This window comes from Buteo buteo, chromosome 24 (assembly GCF_964188355.1).
Source record: "Buteo buteo chromosome 24, bButBut1.hap1.1, whole genome shotgun sequence".
Classification (NCBI taxonomy): domain Eukaryota; kingdom Metazoa; phylum Chordata; class Aves; order Accipitriformes; family Accipitridae; genus Buteo; species Buteo buteo.
In genome coordinates, this window is record NC_134194.1 from 4,904,819 (window position 1) to 4,925,669 (window position 20,851).

General features: G+C 39.9%; 1 protein-coding gene across 1 annotated transcript in view; it reads left to right on the forward strand.

Annotated features, from left to right (window-relative positions):
• The first annotated feature begins 1,112 nt into the window (after positions 1-1,112).
• The window catches only part of SPOCK1 (SPARC (osteonectin), cwcv and kazal like domains proteoglycan 1), a 328,609-nt gene continuing 308,870 nt past the window's right edge, over positions 1,113-20,851 (forward strand). Inside the window, exons 1-2 of the mRNA XM_075056562.1 lie at positions 1,113-1,190; positions 1,598-1,765. Coding sequence (XP_074912663.1) covers positions 1,598-1,765 — 168 coding nt within the window. The 5' untranslated portion in view covers positions 1,113-1,190. The remainder of the gene's footprint in view (positions 1,191-1,597; positions 1,766-20,851) is intronic.

Below are 20,851 nucleotides of genomic sequence, written 5' to 3' on the forward strand. Positions count from 1 at the left end.
TACTCACAGCTGTATTTAAAATGACTGGCAAAAGTATATGTCCTCATTTTTGGGCATCATATTAATCAGCAAGGGATAAGTTCTCTCTTCCATCCAGGTGCAGAGAATGAGACCCTCAATGAGAGCCTCCCCTCCATACTTTAAAAATTGGGTTTGGATGTGAAATTTCCTGCTTTCCTGTCCCTCGAAATGCTCAGAAGTAAGAGGAGGAGGAGGAGGAGGAGTGCTTTCCTCACGGTCTTCAGGGATGTATACAGCAACAATCACCCAAATCCTAACGTAGGAAATCACCCAGCCCTCTTTCCCACCTCCTCAGTTGACAATGGAGAGCTTTCTCCTTTCTTGCTGGAGAAGGTCTCCAGTTTTCACCCTAGTTCCTAGACCAGTATGTAGCTCCCCTCATCTGTCTCCTTCCCATTTCTAAAAATGTAAAATGGCTTTTCCCCACACCCTTCTGATAGCCTGGGCAGTCCCTACTTGATTATTTGATGTGGGAGCGCAAATCTCTTCACGGTGTGGGGTGCGTTCACCAAGGGAGGGGAGCTCCTTGTCAAAAGAAATTAAGAAACCTGGGATGACTCCTGCGCCTTTGAAATGTCATTACTTTTGTAAATTGTAAAACCATTGACTCAAGACAGTCATATCCCACCCAGGGCTTATAAAAGCTGGCATTTGTTGGCGGGGGGGGGGCTGTTACGTTTTTAAGGCTAGTTTTATGGCTCTGTAACTCTCCGGAGCGCAGCAGCAGTGAAGACTTGATAGCCGACCCCTCTGAAGAAGCCATCCCCACCTTTCCTCACAGAAATCCTCCCCAGCTGCCCACCCTGCCCCGCCCTTGCCTCCACAGCCCCTTCAGCGCGTCCCCGAGACACCGACCGTTGGGGCGACCGTTGGGCGCGCGAGCGGCCCCTCGCCTCGCCCTTCACCTCAGGCGGGCGCTGCCCGCGAAACCGCGCTCCGCCCCCGCGCCGCTGCCGCCGCTCGGCGGGTAGATGGCGCCAGACCTCGGCTCCTGGCCCGCGTCCGCCCCGCCACCACACACACACGCACAGCCGGAGCCGCTGACGGCGTCTACTCGGGGCTCGCCGGTTCTCCGACCCGCCGCCCGAGCAGCGGCAGCCGCACAAAGGGGAGGAGGAGGAGGAAGAGCGTACGGTGGTCGGAGCCCCGGCCGGCGGCACTGCCCGGAGGTAGGGGCTTCCTCTCCGCCCTGTCAGCCAAAGTTCGTGGAGCCAGCGCTGGCTGCTCCCGCGGGAGGCTTTACTGGGGTTTCGTAACGCTCTATTTTCCCCTGGCTGGCGTCTCTGCCCGGCCCCAGGTGACTCGTTTTGTTTTTATTATTATTGTTATGACTGTCGTTCCCCGCCCCTCCAGGCTGGGCGGGTGGGGTGGGTCTCAGGGCACCTGACAGCTCCGCAGCCAGAAGTTGGCGAGGGGCGTGAGGGGAGACGAGCCCGAACTTGGGTCCCCTCAAACTTCCCCGCCCGAGAAAGCCGCCCCCGCGGCCGCTGCCGCCGTCCGCGCCCGCTGCTGCCGCCGCCTCGCCGCTCCGCGCCTCGCCGCTCCGCTCCTCTCCGCTCCTCTCCTCTCCTTGCAGATGTCGGGGGTGCTGGTAATCGCTGCCTGGTGCTTCCTGCAAGTGGAGAGCCGGCATCCTGAAATCATCACGAGTAATAGCAATCATGGCAATTTCCTGGACAACGACAAATGGCTGAGCACCGTTTCGCAGTACGATAGAGACAAGTACTGGAACAAATTCAGGGATGTAAGTACTTCTCTGCTTACCGCGTACTTCTTGTTCGTTCCGTTTGACTGTAGCAGCCTTTCGATGGGTGGCTGCTGGCTTTTAGAAGCTGTGGGTAGAAGAGAGATGCAGCTTGGGCAACCGGTTGCTGCTTGTGGGAAGGATGTTCAGAGCTGTTTGGAAGCTGGACAGACAGTCCTGGCATTCTTGATTACCCCATCGATTGGGGCAGCTTGGGCTCGGTGTCAGTCTCACTGAAAGCATATGGTCTTCAATTTTCCTTTGGGGAGGAACTTTGAGCAAAGTTTCTGTGCCTGCTGCTTAAGAGGCTAGTTAACTGTAAAACAATTAAATGGTGTGTGTGTAAGAAGGGAATATTTACCAGTTCAAGCCACAAGGTGGTAAACAGTAAAGCTTTTTTTGCCTGCAGATTTGGTGGAAAACATTTTATTGTCAATTCTGCTCATGGAGATCTTTGATGCTGGTATAGGGTTAGAGGAAGCAGAGCTTTGGTTCAGGTCTTTTTTCAGTCTGGAAAACAGGGGGGACTTCAGGATGCGTTATGACATGTATCTGTACAAAACAAATCATTTTCTTAAGCTTAAAATTAATTCTTGAATACCCCTAGTTTGAATACAATTATGTGTATTAAGTCAATGACTGGAGAAAGTGAAATGCAACATTTATGGTAAATGTAATATTTACGGAGCTCCTTTTGCTTCTGTTGTCTATACACTGAAAAAGCTTTCTGGGAGCATGCACAGAAAACCCTGCTTCAGTCTGCCCAAGACTGGATAAGGGAAACATTACTGTTAAATCACAAGCACATTGAGGTTAAGTGTTCCTTATTGCATGGGATTTGTGCACTGTGGCTGCAGTGTGACTCTAGGAAAGGGAAGAGTAGAGCTGGCTAGCAGTTCTGCTAGTACTATTCTGTAAGAATTTTTGTTTGTTTAGGAATCTCTGGTGTTTTGTTATTATATTAAGTTAAACTTTGATGCTATATGTTTGTGGTCTTAACACTGTATCTTACCATGGCAAAGAGGAAGTCAAAAGTATTACAGTTAAATGTGATCTGTCTCTGCCTAGCTCGTTCTCTCTACGTTTTTCTGTAATTGTGGTCATCTCTGTGTCTGAGAAATCATGCTGCTCTGAATCTCAATATAACAAAGTATGGCCTTAACAATGGTATGAACAGATATGTCAGAATGTATATTTGTGTGCAGTCACGGTGATGACATCCACCTGCTGGGACTGTTGAAGTTCTCGTATAATAGGTGTCTCGAAAAGCCTATGCTTGTACAGTAACTACTATTTTATTAAGGGGACTTTATTAATAAACTTTATTACGTTAATACAGATTTATAGATTTTTACCAGGCTCCAAGGGAATCTTTGTTAACATCTGGTTTATTCTCCTGGGGAATGCAGGTTAAAGGTTTTACTTGTTAATTTCTGCATCCAACTTGATGTGAGAATTCAGCAGCATTTGAAAATGGTAAATTGAATGGACTGCCAAATTAATCTGAAAACACTTTTAACTAGGGACAGATTTATAGCAAGGGACATCTTTCAACAGTCTCCTTCCAAATTGAGGCCTTGTATTAATCACAGTCCTTGACCTTAAAGTTTTTATTTAATTTTATGCCGTTATTCTTTTTTGAAGCCTGGAGTCATTGCAACTTGTCTTCTCGTCCCCTTTCCCTGATCTAACAAGTGCAATTGTCAGACAAATTATTCCTCTTCCTGTAGAAGGTGTTTGTAAAGATTACCTCTTTCATGTTTTAAGGTTTCACATCTGAAAATGTTTTTTCTAGACTTTCTGAAAATGCTAATAAAACCCATAAAGCCTCAGAACTCTTTTCTATAGGAAGAATAATTTTATGGAAAAAACCCCCCTCTTAACCAGTCCTCTGCCAAGCAAAAGCAAATAGTATAAAGTTCACACAAAGTTTAGGTACCTTTCTTCCCAGCCATCTTAATGGTTCTATTTAACTACTTCAAAACTAGCATGTTATAAATACATATGATTATCCATGAAACCTTTTATGGGGCAAATTAGCAGAGACTGCTAATCATCTCCTACCTAACTTTTAAAAAAAAAAAAATCTTGCATATGTAATTAAGCTCTTAATAACTTGTCTTCAAGCAAAGCAATTTATTGCATTGTAATCTTCTGTGAGAGGTTCTGTGTCCACAGATGAAGACATGCATAGGTAGAGTTGCTGCCAATGTAGTAGGTACAGTAGAAACAGCATGCTTCTTGCATACTGAGATGTCATTAGAAGAAATGTGGTCCTTGCTTCATGGCTGTGTTGTCGGGGATATATTGTTAAAACATTTGTTAAAAGACTGCCTGGTGAGATGCAGCGTAACAGTATGAACTGCTATGTATGGGGTAGGCTAGCATTTCATTCATAATTGTTGAATTGTAGGGAAACTGTCTCCTCATCTTCCCTTCATTCCCAAACTGTAACTATATATACATCATTGCTAGATGAGTGGGTGTGGGCTTTGCATGGGAGGTGGAGCATAGAAGTGGTGTTTCAGTTAAAACCTTTTTGGGTCTGACACTACAGCTACTACAGAGCAGACGACCTAGTTCATTCCCTGTAAATCAGCAGAAGCAAGGTTACTGTAATTATCATAATTACCTTTAGTAGCTTTCTGAATTTTATGTTATATAAATAAAATTGCACAATTATTTACATAACTGTGTCCTCATGTAGAGTAGGAGAAACACTGTCAAGTATGGAGCTAAGATTTGATTGTTTTGGGTGTGGCCACTTTGTACATGCATGCAGCATAAACATCTGCGCACACATGTGTGTATAAATCTGTTAAAATGTTGCAGTACTGTGTGGTTTTTTTTACAGATGATATATAATTGAATATAAAATTTTAAATTGGTCTTCTCTCAACTTTTTTAGTTATTCTTTTCAAAATCAATTGGTTCGTCAGCCTTATTGAGCTATGTCCAATATGGCCTGATTTGAGAAGACAGCTATTGATCGTTTTTTTTAGTATGACCCATATTTCTTTTGGGCGAAGACAGCATGGTAGTTGCACTTAATGGCCCAGAAGTCATTACTTTTCTTCTGTGAAAAGACAGCACAGAAGTACACCTCATTTGAAGCCTAATCAGGCTAAATTTTTAAGTCTGACTGAATTTAATAGTGTGAAATGATGACCTGTCAACATTTTCAAAAGGCCTCAAGGGATCTGTTTAAAACAATACTTTACAATACAATCTTTTCACATGATATGAACACAATTTGTAGAATATTCAAGTGCTCCATTTTTAAAAACAAGCAGAGCCTGTAAATGAATAGTAAGACCAATGTGACTGGTCTGTTGTGAAGCACATGCTATTGAAAATCTTGTATATTGTCCAGCTGTCCAGTATCAATAATGGTGTAGTGTCTGATCTATTAATAAGCTTTTGTTACAATCTGAATTTGATATTCCTATCTGTCTTCCACTCCTTTTTCCTTGTCTGCCATGGGTTTTCTGTGTGACCAATGACAAAATCTTAGCTCTGTCTTAAGTTCCATTTAAATAGTTGGGGATAACAGTATTTCTCTTCCTCACAACTGTGTGTTGAAGCTGTAAAAAAGAAAGGACAGAGCTCAGGATCTGTGGTAATATGGAATTTACTATTCACCTAATCCATATATTGAAAGTGGCTTGATACATACTTGAGTAACTGACTAGGTCTAGTTTAGTAAGTATCTAAAAAATAAAACCTAAATCATTATAATGCTTACTTTTTTCTTTTTCTAGTAATAAAGCTGGAGTCTGTAGGGAGGAACTGCAGCTATTTCCTTTGTACAGATTTGAGGCCTGGAAAAGCAGACATCAGGGATATGAGAGTCAAATTAGACTTTTTGATATTACGAAAACAAATGTTAAGGCCTCGATCTTTCGATCAGATCTATCGAAAGAGATCCCTTGGCTTCAGAGGAGCTCAAGCACAAATTCGACACCTGAATGTGAAGTGAATTCTTATGAGTCTTAGAAAGCATTTATAATGTGAATAGCCATACACATAATTGTAATAGGTCACACTGCAGCATCTCATTGTGTTCATAGAGGCTTGGCACAGAAGGCATAGAGTAAGTGTCCACTTAGTGTTAGGCCTGTCTTTTTAATCAAAATTATATGAGCAGACTAATTCTATTACTTCTACTTGGAGTTATGTCTATTACATTATTAATGCTTATATATAAAAAGGTAATAAGTTCAACTAGCTATGGATTAAACTGCAAAAAGGAAGAAAAAATTGAAATTAACTTGGAGGATCTAGTATAAACCATACAAGGAATTTCTATGAAGTTGAAAGCTAAGAATCTTGGCATGAACTCTGGTTTCAGTGCATGTTTATGCATGGCAGGCTGCCAGACCATGTTCTGAGCATTAACTAAGCTGTTTCTCTAAATGTTATTGCTTACAGAGTTCCAGTTCAGGCTATCATGTTAAAACCCCCATGCATTATATGCCTGGAGATGCTTTGAGACTGTGCATGCCTAAGAAGCAAGGCATGAAATGTTATCATCTGTGTGTATACATTTCTCAGACTTACTGTGGATAAATAAATAGTTACATATAACTATCAGCAGCATGAGTAGTCATATATAAGTAGATTAGATTAGATATTAGATTTGCCAGGTTGGTCATAGACTACCATTCCCTGATACAACTCACTGAAGAGACAATTTTGTCAGTTATTGAGTACATCACCTTTCTGAGCCTATGAGTTCCTCCTCACGCCTGATCAGAAGTGCAGTGTTAGGTGATAAACAAAATACAAGGCTAGGAACTGGAGGACCTGTATTGTTCCAGCTTTGCCACTGATGGATTGTTGGACTTTGGGCTGGCTCTTTATACTTCTTCACTGCTTTTCCCATTGTTGCACTTACCTTTCTCTGATTTGTTTAGCCCAAAATTAGAAGTGTGGTAGTGAAACTTGATAGCAGAGGGTTGGAAAACATGACCAGTACTGAGAAGGGTTGGAATACCAAGCAGGCAGAATTGGAAGACCTTGGGAACTCAAGTAATAGAAATGAAATGAAATTTAAAAGTACAAAGTAGAAGGTCACGGAATTGAGAGCTAACACGAATTTATTCTGGGTCCTGGCCGCTCAGCTTGAAATAGATGAGAGGGAAAACCTGTGTACTTTTATTGATTTGCAGAGTTATTCTAAGTAACAAAAGTAATGCTACTCTGAGGAGAGCAAATAAATTGTAGGAATGCATAACATGAAAGATATTTGGTTCTGTTGAAGAAATAAAATTGTACAATGTATAGAAGAGAATATTAATTATTAATATTGTGAGCACTTCTGATCACTGAAATTCAAGACAGACAAATTTTTCTGGAGTTGGTGAGCCAAAGACCTTCCAGCATCATGGGGGAAAAGAGCCTGTTTTAAAATAATATACTATATTAGTTTACTCACACAAAGCTAATTGTGTAAGAGTAGATTTGCTAGAACGTTTATTGAGAGAGGGACAGCAAAAGCTGCCTTGCATGAAGTTGAGATGAAGTGGATAATTGGTGACAAAAATAACCTTATTTCTGAATTTAAGAAAAAGGTTATTATTCCATCCACAGTTATGTTTTAAAAAGTTATCTTAATAAGCACTTCAGTTTCAATATGTAGGTTGTATGTTAACAAAAAAGATTATGATGTAATAAACTGTAATCAATGAACCTGGATTTGGGGATTTTAGTGGCCTTGGAGTTTCATATCACATGTGGCTGTCTCTTAAGTTTAAAGCCCCTTGCAGGTGGTTGTCTTGCTCCCTATCCATACAGCTCCTAGTGTGGTGGAACCTGATCTGCGATACCCAGCTATCCCCTGACCCTTTGGGATTTTTGAGCTAATAGTTGATTTGTGTAGAGTGGGTTCTTTCTGCTGTCTCTGCCCTGGTAGATCCATGCCTTCAACATGGTCTTGCTACCAAGGACTCGATCAATTTCAAGATACCACCTGATACACTAGATGCTAAGGGGAAGCTACTTAGTTTGGGATTGCATTTTCTTTTTCTATGTTGTATTTAGGTCTACAGGCAGAATGAAGTATTTTTCTGCCAACAATTTATTACCAGAACATCACATTTTCTACTTTCTACTAGCCTCAAATGTAGGCACAGGTTTTTCTGTGATTCAGTGATCAATACATTCAATATATATATTCCTGGAGAAACCATCCAGGCCCTGCTAATTATGTAGTAGTGAAGATAGTCATAAGGAAGGTTACAGTACACTTGAAGGATACCTACTAGTTAGGTAATGGATGTACCTCGTCAGTAAAGTGGCTGGGTTATGTGATGGGACACAGGCACCTCAGGCTTGCTTCCCAGGAGATTATCATTGCAAGCCCACCTTGAGATTTAAGTGAAGATAAAGATTGTGTGTATGGATTCCAGTGGGTCTGGACTGAAGTACAACAGAGTTGAAATGTGATTTATAAGTCTACCCAGACATTCTTAGCATAGGTTGTCTCTTAGGGCAATTCTTAGTCAACAGAAGGACAAGGCTGGAATATAAATGTGATTGTAAAGTACAGCTGAGATGTACTTGCCAAAGCTGCATGAAGTTTAAAAGAACAGCAAAACATAAGACTGAATCTGTGGAAACGTAATTCATAATCAGCTTCTTACAAACAGAAGAGGTATGCTTACTAAAAATGCCCTTCTCAAACTTGATGCTTTCCTTCTGCAGTGGACAAGGGGAAAAATAATGGCATTTATGTCAGAATAATTAACTTGGCAGGTACAGAGAGCCAGCTTTTTGTAATTAACTGACACTTATCCAGCTTCCCTGGGAATTACCTAAGACTCCAAAGCTAAATAGGTCAGTAGAAAACTAGCGTGTTAGTTTCTGTATTATATGTTTCAAATTATAACTTGAATAGTTTCCTCACTTACAAAAAAGATCTGTAGACTGCAGTCACAAATCGTATCCCTGCTATGAAATTCTGTAGATTTGAAGTTTTCACTAATATGTTTTACAGGTTTTTAGAGTAACCATTCTTGTACTCTGCTGCTCCCCTCCCTTCCCCCCCACCCCCCCACCATTTTATAGGATTTCTTTTCCATAGGGGCTCTCTTTATTACAAATTTAAACTGCAATTTTGTCAGATTCCTGAGAGGTGAATCTTCTGTTACATTTCTGGATGTAGACTGTATGTTTTAAGAGTTGCAGCGGGAGCTATAGGAAATATAATGATGTGAAGAGCATGCTGCACCTTTGTAGAGGACAAAAGAGAAATCTTTTGTTTCTTGATGAGCATGAGGTTAAAAAGGAATAAAAAAGTGGAAGAGCCAGTTTTGATGTATTGCAATGTTAGTGCAAGGGTGGGTGGGGAGAAAAAACAACAAAACAAAACCCAATACACAGTTGTGGGTTAGATTTTATTTATATATTTGTCAAAACTCACTCTTGTAAAAGGAAAAAAAGGGGGGAAAACCCACACAAATGAGCCCTGTGGCATGTCAAACCATGTCAGTGTAATAAAAAAATCAGTGGATTGAAAATAGTCATAGGAGGCTGAGTTCTGATGTCTGTTAGTGTAACAACTGTTATTAGGCTCAAGTATCCATGGGTAAATGATACTACTTTTATCTAAGGTAAATTGTCCAGTATTAGGGTTGAGAAAATCAGGCTCATTATTCTCAAGTGACAAAAGTTAAAGCTTGGTTATGATACTATGTTTTGAACATCAGGGACATCATTGCCTTTTTTTGTCTCAGATATTTTAACTGTTTGCTCTATATTTATGGTTTTAACCAGCAGGCTAGAAATAGATAATTTCAGTCAGCACATCTTTAACAGTGTATGCATTTTTTGAGGATAAAATACAAGACTGTCTGTCTGAATTTGGGGTGGGGCAGCTGAGCTGCTTTTACAAGAGGCAGGACTTCATGAGGGAAATGGAGGTCAAATACTACATCTAGAGGTATGAAAACTCTTTTCTTTTTGATAACATCTGTTTATACAAGGGCTGTCTGATTATTTCTTTCCTTGTGTAACCAAAAATGAGATTCGTCCAAAAGAGCTGTAGTCAAGTCTTGGTTATGTTGAAGCTGATGACCAAATTCTCAAAGACTTTAGTGAGGCCCGAGTTTGATTCCCATATTCCACATCTTCCTGTTCTCTTAGACAAAGAACAACTGTACATGAAAGACCAGTTAGATTAAACAGTTCTCTTTGGCTTTTGGAGGACGTTATGTAATTGGAAAAGGCTGAAAGATCAGTTGTCTGGCCAGCATAAATAGAAGAAGCTCCCTCAAAGTCCCTGGAAGAATCAACCTATCTGAAAATCAAACATCTGCAGTCTACAAAGTACACATTTTGTAGATTCCAACCAAAATAAGAAAGGGGAGTTGAAACATAGCAAAGTTAAGGTAATGCTGCTGCCTCCAGTGTGAATTTCTGTACTTCCAACACTTAACTCTGTTTCAGCTTTACACAGGGCCTTATTGCTGCTAAGTTACCAAGCCTTAATTCCATGCAAGTAGTCTGTCATCATCAGGTAGATAACTCCAGCAGTTATCATTGGTGGATTTACCATTGCAGGTTGGCAGCTAAAAGTGAATTATACATTTGGACTGAACACCTAAGGTCTAATGAGTTTCAAGGCTAAGATATGATTCAAAATTCAGTTTACAGATAAATTGCTAAGCTACTGAATAGAGGTTTTGGCAGGGAGTAGATTGGTCTTTATCTGTCACTTCTATAGCTTGGTTTGTAATCCAGGGTAACAGAAAATCATTCTCATTAAATAGGTACAAGGGGGCATCAATTAATTCTGTGATCTTAGCTGTCCTCTTAATGAACTTAGTGTCATAAATCCACTTCACTGATTGCTTTCTCCCGGGCAGATAGAAAAATACTTTATTAAAAATTACTTTTAGAGTAACTATATTCAGATTCGTTTTTGAAAACAGTTTCAATCATGGCTTACAGTTGAATTCTGACTGACACTGGGATTGATAGAGGCAGTGATACTTGTCTGTCTATGCAGGTTATCTTGAAACTGTCTAATCAGGAAATTCAGCTGTGTGTACAATTTCATTTGAAATATCACAGCACATTCTGTGAATAGTTTTTCTGTGCTTTTTAGCTTGGACATCTGTGTTTCCCCTTCCTTCCCTGAATTCCATTGGCTATTCAGAAGTCTATTTCAGCATTGTCTTCTAGCGTTTGTATATTCTCCTCTCTGCCTTTCTCTTCAAGTTGTAGCAGTTAGACAACGTGAACCTGAACAGAAGGTTGAGGTAGAGGTAGCTGCAGCCACTGGAATTGGGGTGGGGAATGTTTAAATTTTAGAGAATGGTATGGGCGGGAGGCTGAAAATTATAATTGCAGGATTGAGAAGAAATGAGGCGAGTTGGTCATTCAAGGCAGTGAGTGGAAAACATTGTTTTTAGAGCAGTGTTTCTGGGTGTATTAGGGTTGTTGAGGTTCTTTGTAGAATTTGATTGCAAATGGTAAATATTAATAAAAAATCAATTTTAGAGAATTCAGAAATGCCTGTCATTTCTTGTTTGATAACAGGAGTCAGCTGGACTTTGAACACTGATTTCTAGGAGAACTCTGTTAGTCTTCCAGGACTTGCGTATGCACTGATACCTCCTATACTGTAAGCACTCGTACTCCTTGCTCGTGCGGGCGTTTTGCTGAGCGTGTTGTGTCATCCGCGGCGGTACGCGCAGGGCAGCGCAGGGCAGCGCAGGGCAGCGCAGGGCAGCGCAGGGCAGCGCAGGGCAGCGCAGGGCGGGCGGCCCGGCCGTGCGACCCGCCGCGTCCGCGGCGCGGAGCCCGTCCGGCTCGGAGCTGTCCAGTGCTGAAGGCGCCCCCGGGGTCCCGGGCTGCGCAGAGCGGAGGGAGGCTCCTCCGTCTCCTTTAAGAATTCCGAAGCTTTTTGTGGCTTGCCTTGCTACACATCAAAGCGCTTTTCCGGTGTGGTTAGGCCTACGGACATGTATATCTAAATGAGACAGATGTGGAAGCAGAGGATAAAGCTAGTTCAGAGTTATCCATCAAGCTAATGCCAGATGTAACAACAAAACTTAGGTTGTTTAAGTCCCAGGACAGTGCTCTTCTACTGAGCTATGTACTGTGTTGGAATACAGAAAGACAAAGCTTAACAGGTCTGTATTCTTCCTTTGGATATATCTGCCAGTATCTGACAGCAATGTTAATTGGGTCAAATTCATTTCTTTTTTGATAACATAAGCTTCGCTCAATGTATAAAAGAGATAAATTTTGTTCATTTGTTTCCTAAGTGAAGTCAGGGTAACCAATCTTTTTGATGCTAGCTAGATGTTATTTATTTATTTAATGCTAGGTTGGTACATCTCTAGTTTGATATCATTTTGATGGGGGACTATGTATTTCCTGTTAAAGCAGAGATATTAGGCAAAGCAGATTTCCCATATCTTGGTTTATTTCAATGTTAAACTACATCTGGTGAAACTGGTGACTCTCACGATTTTTAAATCTACTGATCTTTTTAAAACTTGTTTCATATGGCTAAAAAAGAAATTGTGTCACATAAAAGAACACTGGAGTGCTGCATTCAGTAAGAATATCTGTAGGCACAGGGTAATTAGTGATTTAAATACAGAATTGTCTGCCATATTCCTTAAACACAATCATGAATCTCCACATTATGGTTCACTCAGGACAACAGCATCCAAAAAGAAATCATGTCACATTTAATTAGGGTAAATACAAACTTGAAAAATACAGCACAACTGTCAGTTATGCATATAACTGCAGTTCCGGAGCATGAAGGAAGCTGGTAAACCAGATATATTTGCTCATAAGGAAGCATATAGTAATTCAGATCAGTGGCCACAGATTTATTAGTCTCTTCACGCTTATATAACAAAGTTAACTTGGATATAACAAGACACTTAATGGTTTATTTTCATTGGAATATGAGGCAAGATGGACTGAAATGATGATCCTTATGTGACACAAATGTCTGTTTTTATATCTAGTCTCCTTTTCTTTCTATAAAGCCTTTGGCTCTTCTCATGAAAACGTGCTTTGTGTCTTATGCATGTATCTTATCTTAATAAATGTTAAAATGATTGGCAGAGCGAAGATTTTGTGGCTTGTAATGAACTTCTTATAACCTGAGATGAAAGGTAATCTTTTTCCCCCAGAGATACTGCGGTTAGAGATTGTGACTAAGCATTTCCTATCCAGGTGCAATGCCTTGTAAAAGAGAAAAGAAGACTGAACACAAGCGCAAAAAACTTTAATGGGTATAAATGGACAATTTTTGAGCATTCATAAAAAGATAATATAAACAATTTTAGAACCATTTAAAAATATATTGAAACTTCCACTTCTAAAGCAACATCTGCCATCACAAATAGTCCTGTCTCTGTATGTAAAGGAAAAAAAAAATCCAAACTTCTTATGGCCTTATTCTGCTATCACTATTTTTTAAAGGAGTCGCAGAACCTCAGCATTAGTTTCTGTTGAGATATTCCATCGAGGGTTTAATGGCAGAATATGGCCCTATCTAATCAAGAATAAGCAATATTCTATTGCAGCAGGGCAATGTACAAATAGAGATAGATGTGACGTGCTCAGTATGGCTGTAGTTTTCATTAGTAGTGAAAGAAGCTGCTAACAGGAAGCAATTCTGAAACTTACCTCCATCATTGCAAAACCATTACTGATATATCGGGGATGGTGCAGCTGATGTGTTCCATCCAGAATGATGCAAGACTGTCTGTAAAATTTGAACTCAATAAGGAGATATGTAGATATAAAATAAGGTACTAAGCTGAAGCCTTAGGGCATGGCTGATTTTAAAGCTGAAGCTTCCTGAAATTAGGAGTAACTGAAACTGCAATGATGGAATAAATGTGTTTTTTTCAGTCGTTCCTTAAAAGAGAAACTACAGGTGCAAGCAAATGAAAAAAAAAAATCAACAAAAAACCCCCAGACATACAATCTGTGTCATAGGCAAATGAATACTGGGTTATTTAGTGGATCCAGCCAGAGGAGTCATGGCTGAGATGCAGATATGCTCAGTTAGGTGAGAAATCATGGTTGGAACAATCTTTTCTAAAGCCCAGAGATCTTTCCTCATGGAAAATGCCTGGCAGAAAGAGGAAATGAAGGCCATGACATGTGTCTCTGTGTGTACTTAGGTAATGAATTTATAAACACAGAATAGGAAGGACATAGATAAGGAAAAACATGTTCTGCTTCATTAGAGAGGATTCCAAAATGGTCGGTTGATGATGGTGTTAGGGCCAGAGGGAGAGGAGAGCAGGAAGGGATTTAGAGAGTACACAACTGAAAGTTAGCTGCTGATCAGTATCCTGCATGACCCTGACCTGGGCAGCAAGTGTTCTTGTGAGCAAAGCTACTGGTAAGCCCCACTTAAGAAATGTGTGTGATTCTGGGCGCAGTTGTAAAGATTGTCTTGCTGAGTATACACAATACATTTTGGACTCCAAGCAATCACCACGGGCTTATTGCCAGATGAGAAGCTATAAACATCTGCCCTCATGTGGTTTTCCTACTGTGTGACTTGTGTGTTGTGTGGCGGGTGGTATTGCTTCTAATTTGAGATAAACAACAAAGATGCATTGTAGAAAGAATACATGTGCTTTAATCACTTTTTTCCTTGCAGTGTAGTTGTGGATATCTGTAGCATTCATAATTAGCAGAGGAACAGATGGCAAAAGCTTGTTTTAAAACAGCATCCACTGAGTGATCATGTGCTGCTGCAAACTTATTTGGGAAGCTGTTTGCTCTGTTCCCTTGGATGGTGCTCTAATACAGCGGTGCAGGAGTAAAGTAGGAAAAGAATTAGTAATGGTTGGTGTAATTCAGCGTGTAGGACATATATGAAGCAGGGAAAACATCTAAACTTTCAGAACATCTCATGGATGCTATTGTCTCATGCTGCACAAGGATGAATTTCAAGCTTTATTGTCCTGCATAGCTGAAACCTATTAGGTATGCTTTCATATATAGGGTAAATGTAACAAAATGTCCATAAGATTTCTCCTTTCCCCTGTTCTTATTTCTGCACAAAAGGGAACAATTCTGTTCTCTGCTCAAATTTTGGTAAGTATTGTACTGTAGCTTACTTTAAAAAAAAAAAACAATAAAAAACCCCCAACAAAAAAAACCCCTATATATATATTTTGCTTGTGTGCTTCCAAGATTAGCATTGTGCTGCAATTTTTCAAAGCTAGAAAACATGAGAGGATTTTGTCAGCATTTCACCATGACACTTGTTTCACATAGAAAGCCAGAGGGCAAAACAAAGTGGTTTCTTTTGGTCCATGTAATCTTTTTAGAAAGCAGTGATAACCCTGCAGGCACAATCACTGAGATTCGTATGAGGTAATGTTCAGAATGATGAGATCTCACATGTAAAGGCTGATTGATTAGTTGTGTGATTCCATTCTCCAAATTAAAAACTTAAAAATATTTGATTTTAAGGAGAGGCAGGAGCAAGGAGAACAGAAGGTTGCTAAAGAGAAAAATACTCTAAATATGTTTTTCATCAATAAAGTAAAAATATTGTATTCTCTGTTCCAGAGGAGCTGGATGGATTATTGCAACCATCCAATCTAGTCAAGATCACATTTTCTGTTTTAAAAAAAAGAAAAATGAACCCATGTTGAGATGTTTATCTCTGTGAGATGACCTGTATTTACCTTCAAGTCACAGTGAATTGGGTATTCTCTTAGTCGGTGAAACTATTTTATATCACTCTTTCTCCCTGCAGACTCTATGGATGCAGACATAAAATACTTCTGTGAAAACAGTGGTGCCATTCCCTCTATGTATAGAATATTTGGGGCAGTATCTGTAATAGTCAATGAAATGATCTTTGATAGCTCCGATTTTTCTCTATGTGCTGAACTATAAATTTAAATCTGGTGTGAACTGTTTTCTTTTTCTGTCATAAACTTCCTGTATCTTCTCACAATAAGTAATTCACAGAATAAACATGTAGTTTTGTGTTTGCCTAGACATCTTTCTACTCTCCAATTTTCATATAAAACTGACTCAAAATTTTTCTAGTATGAAAATTAAAGTTTCCAACAGTGCCAGTTTCTTCGCTGACAAGATTGAATGAATTGTTTGTGCTTATATGGTTCAGTTGACATTTTTTTAATTTTTGAATGTATTTAGATTGTAAACTTCTTGGGGTGGAAACACTTCTATGTGTTTTTTCATGCAGAAGCCAGCTCACTGGGGACTGTCATCTTTGCAAGGGCTGCTGACCAATACAAATTTTATAATACAAATAATTAATCTTTATCACCAATGGATGTGGTCAGGAGTAGAACTAAATTTAAAACATCCGCATCGGTATGGGTTTTTTTGGTTGTTTTTTTTTTTTTTTGGACAATCTCTGTGTCTTTTCAGTATGCTGCTCTTGTTAAGAGTGTTTTTCTCAGACTAGAAACAAACTTCATCTAAGTTTATTGAAAGAACATCACTTGCACAGAGTTTGACTTTTTCTGGGCCCTGTGTATCTTCCCTTTCCTCTTGTAGACCTCATAAAACTAGTTCAGGTTCAGGAATAGCCTTTTCTAAGTTAGTTGAAGTATTTTCAATTTAGTATTGAATGAAGTATTTTCCATTTGGAGATTATCAAAACAGTCACAAGCATCATGTTCTTGGGTAGCAGCATTCTAGTCATCTAAGTATTCAGCTACAAAAGCTGCAAAAGCAATATAATTTCAGTTGCTCCATAACAGAACTAAACCTAAGCTGTTTCAAACTTGAGTCAGAAACACTTCCTTGATCAAGACTTTTCAGGAATTATTTAGCTTATTTTACAACCACTTGAGCCAAAAGGTTCATGAGTCATAGGAACTTTGCCCAGAAGAGTTCCACTCTCCCTTGTCTTTGAAGCTAAGACAATGAATTTTAATGATGCCTTTTTCTCATAGCGGTTCCTGAACACCAGATCAGTGGCTCTTAGTTGCATGTTGTTGCGGGGGGATTTAAAAATGAGGGGGGGGGGGGGGGGGGTGTGTTTGAATTGCTTAAAGAATCACCTCCAATTGTATTAGCAATAGAAAAATGATTTAACAAAGTTGTATAAAAGTGTGGCTTCACAGAATTTGATGGCAAGGTTCACTCTATTACTTGGTACGTGGATGAAACGCACACAGGAAAATTAAATCAAAATCAAACTAAACTTATGTATATAGGGACTGAAAGCATAATAGGGTAAAAGGGAATGTGGGAAAGGGTAAGGGTAAGGGAGACCCTCCTGTTGAGTCATGAGGTTCAGAGAAGACCCCCTTGCTTTCTAAACTCCTGTCAGAGTCAAGATGTGGCTGGATTGACTCCTAGTCCCAGACTTGGTCAACAGTTTATATCTAAAGGGATTATGAGTATAATAGCAGCCTAAAATTCATTCACAGTTGAATAAAAATCATGACAGTAATTTAAGTATAAATTTGAAAGTATTAACTTATAAGTATGTTATAACAAGTATATTATAACATATAATATACTTGCTATAACTTACTATAGACTGTTCAGGTTAGTACATGTGGGTGCATAAAGACACTAAGAGAAATACATAAAAGAGAGTAAAAGAGAGAGAAAAAGAGGTATACCTGTTAAAAATTCGCCTCAAGGTCAGTGAAAATATTCATGTCGAATGCTTCAGCATTTGTCTCAACGGGCAAAGGGTCAAGCCTCAAGGAGCGAAGAGAATCAGCCCAGGTTGTGTTGGCTTTCAGCGACAGATGTCCGATTTTCACAAACAGTAAAGTCTGCGAGCTCGGAGATGTGTCCCACTCAGAGGGAGATGCTGGTCACAGCCTGCTGTGGTCCAGGAGAGCTCAAAGGGCCTCACTCAGTACTGCTGTTTATAGGTTCAGGAGATGATTGACTTTCGTCATCAACAAATTGCTAGAATGCCAGCTGCACTGGAATATTCTGAGACTGTTTGAGAATAACTCAAAACATAAATATGGGATGCTCCAAGATTGCCAGGGGAGGATTATAATGTCTTGAGCCTGTTATGAGAACAGGCTGCAGGTTGTTGTGAGACCTGGCTGTCTCTGCTCCTGTCCCCCCTCCTGTGGCGGGCAGCAGGAGTCCTTGAGACGCACAGCATATCTCTCTGTTTTAGCTGTGTAAGAGTTCCTGGCACAGCCAACGGTCGCTTAACTGCCTGACTCATTACACGTATGCTAAGGCCTAGTGAGCCTTCCCAAGTTTGTAAATCAGCCTGGAGAGGGGGAAAGACATGCACCACCACACGTATTCATGGCTTCAGAAGGTGATGTTTCTTAATTGTTCAAAGTATGGAATAGCAAGACAAAATGACATATCACTCAGGATCTGAAGTTACTGCAGCAGTGCTACTTGCAACTTCAACTGTCTTGAAAGGGTGAAGAATTACATACCATTCCCTATAATGATAGGGCTTACCACTGCCTGCTGAGTGGCAGAATTGTTTCTTTCAGGTTGGACTATAACTTGCACTAATGTGACTGTGCAAAAAACTGAGGAAGAAATGAAGACCACCTAACCTGCGCTCTCAGTACTACTGGCAGAGTAGTATTTAGGACTGTTTATTGACTGGCTGCAGATACTTTGAGAAAGCATGGGGGACATACCACAAGAAGGTACAGAGAGTTGGAGACCTGACTTGTTCTTTTTAAAAGGATCGTTAAGTTACTCTACGCAACAGTAGAACATGAAAAATATGCCTGCTATGGTGCTATAGAAAACCACATGAAATCCAATGACAGGGAGTAAACAGCTTATTGTTAACAATTTGGGGGAATGACAGGAGGGGAAATAAAAAGGATTTTCGTAAAGCAAATTTTCACTTGCTGCTTAGGGAGTGTTTCTTTCTGGGGGAAGGGAGAATGCAAGTTGTTGCTCACTTTTGATCCAAAACACTGTTTATAGAGTGAAGTCATGATTTGGAGGAACGGCTACCTTCCTGAGCTTTCTGGAAAGGCAAAGGCCATATTAACTCAAACCATGTAACATTTGCACCCTGCTGTGACATACAACGCTTTCTCCTCCCACCTCCTTTGCGTATGTCAGCAGCAGTGCTAGGCCTTTGCCTGCTTGCCATTTCTGAGCACTACAAATCCTTTTTACTGGGCCTGTACACAGAGACCACATATTTAGGAGCTGGATAGTGACTTCTATATTCCTGCATAGAACAAACACAACAACTACCTAGCCTTTCATCTATGTCTTCCAGTTCATAAGTCCTTGTAAACCTGACACAGATTTCAATTTTGTGCTTAGTTAAGGGTGCTTCTATTATCTTTTGCTTTCACATGCACACAGCATGCAAATAGGAAAAGCTAGAGTGCTACAGGACTAGCTCCTCCTTCATTTTGGCCCCATCATTTGTGTTACATAAATGGTTTTATTTTTATTTTCAGCTTTCACTTTCTGAAAAGCAAAGCCAAATATATGGATTTTTAATCTCTAAAGTCTTGTTTGTACCCTACTGAATATAAGAAAAAGGTGGCTGTTTTCCAGAGATAGACCTTAGATCATGCTTCAAAAATTCATAGTAAATTCCCAAAAGTGAAGCAGTGGGAGCTATTGCTGTAATTTGGATAATAAAAACAATAAGAAAATGATAGACTAAAAGTCATGGCCAGCCTCACTTAACAAATGGAATGGCAAACTACCAGCCAGTGTTAAAAAGAATATCCAACTGATGCTGATTTTATCCCTGTACATTTGGGCTCCCAGATCGGTGCCTGAGAGAGCGTTGATACTTGTCTTGGGTATGACTGCACATAGTGGACTAGGCCACTAAATCATTTGGCACTTCTGACAACTTGATCCCAGGAGAGCACTGGGATTTCTGCTTGTCTCCATTGAGTAGGATGGCTGCTCTGGGAAAGGAATCCTAATGTGCTTGAGACCTGAGTGGAAAAGATCCACTGGCATTTTCAAGTACTTCAGAAGTTCTGACAGTATGAAGCACTAGTGTCCCTGTTACTGAGATTCTGAGGGTAAAAAAACCTGAGGTTAAAACAAAGAAACAAACAACCCAGATTAAAACTGGCTCTAGCAGATTGTTTGCATGAAAATTATTCACACTTGGAGGCGATTAATTCAAACCATTGTCTAAGATGTAGAGTTTTAAGCCTAAATATAAGCCTGTTTGGGTAAGTTTTATTGTTTATTGTCATTGAAAAATTTGTAGTATTTTTCATCAAAAATGTTTCAGGAATCTGCATGCTCATTTTATAAAGATGTCATCTGTAGAATGAATTTACCTTGTTCTCGAAGAGCTTCTTTGTCATCAAAGATATATTCAGGAGCAAAACAAGCTGTTTTTATTACTGTTGTCCTTGCTATCAGCTATGATACTGTTTTAGTTTCCTCTCAGAAATAACTGGTATTCTGTCTGTTCTTTTGCTGTACTTTGCAGTGAGCCAGGCTGTGAGGTAATTCCTTGTAACATGTTGAACTCTCCTATGGAACTAATAGAGTGTGACAACAGAGGCCAAACTTTCATGATTTCTAGAGATGCAAATTTTAATGTGATACTAGAGCTGAAAAGAGTCTTTGAGAATGGAAAATGGATGTTTTCTACCTCCATTTTGAAGTGTGGTCTAAAGTAAAAATTATTAACAGCCCTTTATTTTTCTTTCTGGTGGCCAGTTCTCTGACTTTTGCCAATCTGGTGACCATTTTATACTCAAGCCAAGTGTCTCTGAAAAACAGATAGGGTATCTTCCTGTTCCACGCAAGGTTAACTTAGTATTTCTGAAAGGGCTGTTACTAGTATAATTATCCATCAGGCAGTGCTCTCTGCCTTTGGAAACTCTGTATTGACATTTAAAACCCTGTATTTGAAATATTCATCAACAATATAGGGATAGGTGATGTGCCTCCTGAAAGAGATTTAGTTTATAAAGTATTTTGATTCATGCCCTAGATAAGGAGATCTTAGTAGAATTAAAGCATCTTGGATTACAGCATCTAACTCTGGATCCATTTTGAATGAAAAGAGAATAGAGAAAATATCTCTGAAAGCTGTTGATGTGAGAAAGTGTCTCCTTGAATTGTCCACCTGTCCTGCTAGTTTCT